Here is a 7,357-nt window from a genome sequence, read left to right on the forward strand (position 1 = left end):
TGTAGCGCCATCTAACATCAAGGAGTGATTTTGCATACTCTTCAGCTTGACGCCAGTGAAAAGGGCTAAGGTTTGAATATGGAAAAACTTCTTGTAAAATGCTGACGATAGACGCAAGCGAAAAGCATCCCGGTGTGTAGGACAGCCTAAGCCTTAGTGTACTGTTCAAATTGACTAACCTTTCGGTTTGTTAGTGGCTGGTTTTGCCTCATTGACGTCCATTATAAACACATTGTTGTTTATTCAATTCACCTATAGCGCATGTGTTTAGACTGTGGGGTAAACCGGAGCACCCTGAGGAAACCCACACCAACACTGGGAGAACATGCAAACTCCACACAGAAATGCCAACTGGCCTAGCCGGGACTCAAGCCAGCACCTTCTTGATGTGAGGCGACAGTGCTAACCACTGAGCCACCGTGTAGCTCGACATTTTTCAAAATATCTTATTTTAACTTAACAGGTTTGGAACTAGAATAGGGCGAGTAAGTAGCCTCTTTCACACAGTGATACCGGTAAATATCCGAAACGACTTTACCGGTAAATATAAAAAAAGCGCTGTTCACACCTTACGGAATTTTTCCGGAAAAGACCATTCACACATCCATTCCAAAATAATGGTAATGGATTTCAGGAGGGAGAAGAGTGAACACACCCCAAACACCATCAACGGGACGCCAGTGGAGAGAGTCAGCACTTTCAAGTTTCTTGGAGTCCACATTGCTGAGGATTTGACATGGACTGCCCACACAGACGCAGTGCTGAGGAAGGCACAACAACGCCTCTTCTTCCTCAAGCGTCTCAGGAGGTTTGGAATGAGCCCCCACATCCTCCGCTCGTTCTACTCCTGCACTGTGGAGAGCATCCTGACTGGCTGTATCACCACCTGGTATGGAAATAGCACCAGCAGCAATCGCAAACAGCGCAGCATTCCGGCAAATTACCGGTAATGTTACAACTTCTCTTTCGGGAAAATAGCCAGAACGAATTTACCGGTATTTTCAAAAAGGGCCTGTTCACACATACAGACCTTTCCGGGAAATTGTCGGTAATTTTCCGGAAAGGTCTGTAAGTGTGAAAGAGGCTATTGACAGGATTTTAAATTTTTGGTGAAGTGACCCTTTAAAGGGTCACGAAACACAAAAACACATTTTTTGAGCTGTTGACAGTCGTATATGTGTCCCACACTGCTAAAAACATTATTAGGACACATATATCTCACTAAAAAGTGCAAATTTGTTGTTTTTGCGTTATTTCGAGCAAATTTGTACTTCTGGTTTGAAACGAATTTTTGAAGCTGCGTCAAGGCCATGAGATCTTAGTGTGTATTCCAGCGTGTAGACTGGACGTCTGTATCTAGGTGTCCTGTATTACGTCTCTGAGTGTGTTGCATTCATTCATGAGTAAGGCTTGGTTCAAACCAATCAGCGCGCTCCATTATGTATGCGTTGCAACTTCTTTAATGTGCATGCTAGCTTTCTTATGCTGCGTTCACACCAGAAGCGGAACGCGCGTCAAGCGCGAGTGATTTACATGTTAAGTCAATGCAAACTCGCAAATAGACATTCTGCGGCATGATACGCGCGAATGGCGTGGCGCGAATGACGCGTATTGTGCGAATGGCGCGGGGCAAATTGAGCGTTTTGCGCATTTGACGCGCTTAACGAGCGTTTCGCGCGAATCTCTCAAGTTCTAAAATCTGAACTTCAGCGGACATTCGCGCCATGTTAACCAATCAGAAGCTTGCTCTTGTGGGGGCCTGATTGTGACGTAGAACGGCTGTTTTCACACCAGACGCGGAACGCGCGGATAAATCGCGATATTCGCGCGTAAATAGCTGTGTGAACATTTGAGGTTACTCGCTTCATTCGCGTGTCAAATCCGCTTCATTCGCGTGTCAAATTAACTTCAGAACAGACGCGGATTCACGTGATGGGCAGGGCTTCTGTCTGCCCGTTGACTGTAGCTTCGTTGTTAAATGGCTAAAATGGATTTTATGAAGAAAATAACAGTGTTTATGTACTTTATGAAGGCTGAAAAATAGTGTCGATATGTTTAGCCAGTATGAGTCCACTGCATGCTTTCAGAGGTGCATCCAGCTCTGTGAGCTCATAAACTCCTCCAGAAACTGAACCTGGATCACGGAGCCTTTCAGCGGTGCCTCTGACTGAGCCAAGCCCAGTTTGATGACTTGTTGTTGTTGTCGCCTGGAGGATTTCCCCTGGGACACCATCAACAGGTTCTACATCACAATCACGGCCACACAAGAGCAAGCTTCTGATTGGTCAACGCGGCGCGAATGTCCGCTGAAGTTCAGATTTTCGAACTCGAGAGATTCGCGCAAAATGCTCGTTAAGTGCAACAAACGTGCAAAACGCTCAATTCGCCATTCGCGCGTATCGCGCCGCAGGATGTCTATTCACGCGTTTGCATTGACTTAACATGTGAATCACTCACGCTTGACGTGCATTCCGTGTCTGGTGTGAATGCAGCATTAGACTGTACCTGAAACTGTTCAGACGGCAGAGATACGACACACGTCGTGTTGCCAAAAGTTGTGGGAAAAGAATAAGAATTGTTTGGAGATACGGGTCGCCAGTGTTGCTTTCATAATGTGAAGGTGTTGTTTCATTTTCTCTCTATGAGAGCGCTGTTGAACTCACGTGTGGATCAGTGTACGTGAAAACATCCTGCTGAAACGGGGGTTTTCATGGCCCTTTAACTTACTCCTGAGGACTATTTGGAAACCGACACTCCTCGAGTTAGCATCTTTATGTTTACTCAAACTAGATCACATGGTTTAGCAGATGCATTCTGGAACTCACCCCTGAACATAAACTATGGAGATCTGCTGTACCTTCACATGGCTGGCAGAGAGTGTTGATGTCCAGATGTGTGGTCTGGTTGCTGATGGTGTTGTTGATCACACAGCTGTAGGTGTTTTTATCCTGATATTCCACCTCCAGAGGTAGAGAGAGACTGATGCTGAGATCAGACACATTGATGCTGGACAATACACTGTTTCCTTTGTACCAGGAGAGACTCACAGCGCTCACATTCACCACTGAACACAGCAGTAAACAACTGTGATGCGATGAAAGACATTGCGAAGAGTAACTGGTGAGGACAGGAACAGGCAGATGAGCTGAAAACAAAGGAAAAAATCGAATAAATCCATACTCAATTCAGTCAAATCAGGCCAAACGCACTTAAATAGCAGCTCACCATAAACAATAATGCTGAACTTCATGGATGGGATGTCTTTTTTACCAATGAGCTCCAGTTTGTAAAGTCCGGAGTCTGTTGTTTTGGTGTTTGTGATGGTCAGAGATCCAGTTTTACTGTCCAGCGTCAGTCTGTCTCTGAATTTCCCATCAAGAATCTCTTTATATAGTGAGATTTTATGATCCATTCTGTTGAACTGAACTATTCGGGTGCCGTCAGGTCCAAACGTCCACAATATCAGATCAGCTTTCTGAATTTCTGTAGGATCAGCGTATAAAGTGACAGAATCTCCCTCCATTACTGACACGGACTGACTTTTATGCATCACACCAAGAGCACCTGCAGGTCAGAGATTTTTAGAAAATAAGGTTGAACAAATTGTGGCTTGTTTTTTGTTTGTTTGTTTTTTTGGTACTTTCAAATATCACCATTGTTGGGGCAAATTCAATTGCTGCCATCTTTTCTATTCTGCTTAATTTTATGTAAAGTTGGTGTGTCCATATTCGGTTGCCATATATGTTTTGTTCTGTGGTCTGTTGCTTCACAAGGTAAATTTTTTTACAGTGAACATTTCATACTAAAAAAAAGTAAACATTTTTCTGTCCGTTTGTGCTCCAAATCCAATATACAGTCCAATATAATACATACAAATCCAACATTTATATATATATATATATATATATATATATATATATATATATATATATATATATATATATATATATATATATATATTAGTCAAATATTATTTACTGTTATTAGAAATTAATTATTAAAACTATTATGTTCAGAAATGTTGATCAAAATCTCTCCGTTAAACTGAAAAATGAGGGGGGGGGGAATAAACAGGGGGGCTAATAATTCTGAATTCAACTGTATGCACTACAGGTCAAAAGCCTGGGGTCATTATTTATTTTTATTTTTTTTATTTTTTTATTTTTTTTGTTCCTGGGTGAAGCAGTGGCGCAGTAGGTAGTGCTGTCGCCTCACAGCAAGAAGGATGCTGGGTCGCTGGTTCGAGCCTCGGCTCAGTTGGCGTTTCTGTGTGGAGTTTGCATGTTCTCCCTGCGTTTGCGTGGGTTTCCTCTGGGTGCTCCGGTTTTCCCCACAGTCCAAAGACATGTGGTACAGGTGAATTGGGTAGGCTAAATTGTCTGTAGTGTATGAGTGTGTGTGTGAATGTGTATGAATGTTTCCCAGAGATGGGTTGCGGCTGGAAGGGCATCTGCTGCATACAAACTTGCTGGATAAGTTGGCGGTTCATTCCGATGTGGCGACCCTGGATTAATAAAGGGACTAAGGCGACAAGAAAATGAATGAATGAATGAATGAATTCTGTTCCTCAAGGCAGCATTTATTAAATGTAAAAAAAACTAAATAGTTAAATATTTATTAATATTTTAAATAACTGCTTTCTTATTGTATGTAGTTTCAAATGACATTAATAATCCAGTCATTGTTGATTTTATTACTATTACCATTAGTAGTAATAATAATAATAATAATAATATTAATTAATATTGAAGTGATTTCTGAAGGGCCATGTGACTCTAAAGCTAATAATTCATCTTTAAAATCACTGGAATAAATTTAATTTAATTGTAAACTACTACAGTGCAATAACATTTCAGTTTTACAATTTGTAGGCCTACTGTGTTTTTGATGAGTTAAGTGCAGCCTTGGTGAGCAGGAGAAGCTTTATTTAAAACATTTAAAAATCCTCTTAACCATAAACTTTCGACCTGTGTATATAAATTGCCGTAAAGTGCCGGATAAACCCATTTTGTCATTTTGAGAAGACTGCCTTTAAAACATGCACTGTTATTGAAATGTCAGCATACATAAAACACTGTTAAATGCATATGTTGGATGTTTTCTTTTCATTAGACAACAAAAAAGCCAAAAATGTCATGGTTCATGAACAATGCATTTTCTTCGAGTTTCGCCTAAACTCCACAAAACCCGTAAATGTTAATTAGCATTGTTGTAAATCATTTTTGGAGATTTCAGACGAGTTTGTAAAGTGAAAATAAAACCGAAAGCCGTTTAATACTCACCATTTACGAGTAACGAAAAGTAAAAGAGAAACATCCGCATATTTCTGCAGGATAAACTGTAGAGGTCAAGGTTGTCCTTCAAGTTATGATGCTCTAAAACTGTTCGATGATGTACAGTGCGTTGCTTAAAACTGCTTTTTGAACGTGCTAAGCTAATATTATTGACAGTTTCACTTTGGTAGTTTGTCTGAGTTAGTTACATTTGAAACTGACTTAAAATCACTCCGTAGCGTTTCTGTTCCTAATTTTGCTTATAGTGAATAGGGAAGTAAGGAATTTCCTATCATGGAAGAACATTACCGCTCTGGAGCCTCAGAAAATCCCTCACCGGAAAAAAGCTCTTAAAAGTGTTTGTTTGCGCTCGCACACACACCCCGCAAGGGTCATTCGAGGTGTTTATAAGCACGTGACAAAATCAATATCACAAGACAAGTTTTTATTAGCATTTAAAAGTCATAAAAAGTTCATATTTTGTTCAAAACGCTGATTAAATTGAACTTTCAGACGAACAGCCTCCCATTCGCGTTATATTAGAAAGTGCACAATCTGTATATTTCCCACTAGAGGGCAGACATCGCTCAAACTTTTCTTAGAAAGTGTTAGACCAACAAATATATGGGAAAGACTGGACAGATATGTGTGTCACACATGCAAATACTACAAACTGGAGAGCTTGGAGAGAGTTTGGATGGAAAAGTCTGATGAGGCTCTTTATAACTCCTAAACTCTGCATTGCGTACGGGCATTGAAAGTTTGGGCTCTTGTTGAAGACAATGTGGAACCTCGATGGCGAACCATGTTCACATTTTTTGGGCTTTCCCAAAAATACAGCCCTGCTGGCATGAAGTAGCGACTGAAATAAAAAAAGATGATTGGAGAAGAATTGGATTACTCATTTATGCCATTATACTTTGGGAAAATACTAGAAACTGGTTCAACTAAATGACAAATAATTTTGGTAAGTAGCAGAAAAACCATACAGTTTAAAACAGAAGTTTACATACACTGTATAAACAGGCACAACTATTTAAAAAAAGTCAGATGTTAATGTGACTAAACTTTTTCTCTTTTAGGTAAGTCAGGATTTTCACATTTGTTTCTGTACTGCTTAATAGCAGAATAATGAGTGAGAGTTTTTTTGAGAAATTGTTATAACTTTTCTTGAAAGTCAAGTTTACATACGATAAGATTATTATACAGCTGAAAAAGCTCAGACGATGGTGTCAAGGTTTTGGAAGCTTCTGATTGGCTACTTGACAACATTTGAGTTAATTGGAGGCACAACTGTAGAGTAGTCTTTAAGGAAAACCTCAAACACACTGTTTCCTTGTGTGACAACATGGAAAAATCAACAAGCCAGAATCAACAACAAAGCCAGATTACAATTTGCTGAATTACACAGGGACAAAGAATAATTGTTGGAGACATGTCCTGTGCTCTGATGGAGCTAACATTGAACTGTTTGGCCATAATGACCAGTGTTACATTTGGAGGACAAAGGGGAAAGCTTACAAGCCTAGGAACACCATCCCAAATGTAAAGTATGGAGGCGGCAGCATTATGTTGTTGGGCTGTTTTGATGCAGGAGGGACTGGTCCACTTCACAGCATAGATGGCATCATGAAGAAAGAACATTATGTAGAAATACTGAAGCAGCATCTCAAGACATCAGCCAGGAAATTAAAACTTGGCCACAAATAGGTCTTCCAAACAGACCATGACCCTAAGCGTACTGCCAAATTAGTTAAATTGTGCTTTAAGGACAACAGAGTGAATGTTTTGGAGTGGCCATCACAAAGCCCTGATCTCAATCCTATAGAAAATTTGTGGGCAGAGTTGATAAAGCTTGTGCGAGCAAGACAGCCAACAAATCTGATACAGTTACACCAATTCTGTCAGGAGGAATGGGCCTAAATTCCTGCAAACTATTGTGAGAAGCTTGTGGAAGGATACCCAAAACATTTGACCAAAGTTATACAGTTTTAAAGCAAAGCTAAAAAAAAAAAAAAAGACCAAGGAAATGTGTGTAAACTTTTCACTGTCTAGACATTTATTTAAAAACTCTTAAAGAAAAA

General features: G+C 40.2%; 1 protein-coding gene across 6 annotated transcripts in view; it reads right to left on the reverse strand.

Annotated features, from left to right (window-relative positions):
- LOC100538212 (uncharacterized) overlaps positions 1 to 5,657 on the reverse strand; it is a 35,509-nt gene extending 29,852 nt beyond the window's left edge. For 3 of the 6 annotated variants that reach the window (XR_015521476.1, XM_087303425.1, XM_087303431.1), the window contains exons 1-3: positions 5,283 to 5,651; positions 3,226 to 3,564; positions 2,858 to 3,145 (exon numbers count right to left, since the gene is read on the reverse strand). Coding sequence is in view for 3 of the 6 variants with exons in the window: in XM_087303425.1 (XP_087159551.1) it covers positions 2,858 to 3,145; positions 3,226 to 3,564; positions 5,283 to 5,322 (667 nt within the window). In the remaining 3 variants the exon portion in view is untranslated. Of the gene's footprint in view, positions 1 to 2,857; positions 3,146 to 3,225; positions 3,565 to 5,282 lie in introns of all 6 variants that reach the window. The other 3 variants (XR_015521475.1, XM_087303430.1, XR_015521474.1) reach the window with 2 other exon arrangements.
- Positions 5,658 to 7,357: the final 1,700 nt, after the last annotated feature.

This window comes from Danio rerio, chromosome 22 (genome assembly GCF_052040795.2).
Source record: "Danio rerio strain M-AB ecotype USA chromosome 22, GRCz13ab, whole genome shotgun sequence".
Lineage (NCBI taxonomy): Eukaryota > Metazoa > Chordata > Actinopteri > Cypriniformes > Danionidae > Danio > Danio rerio.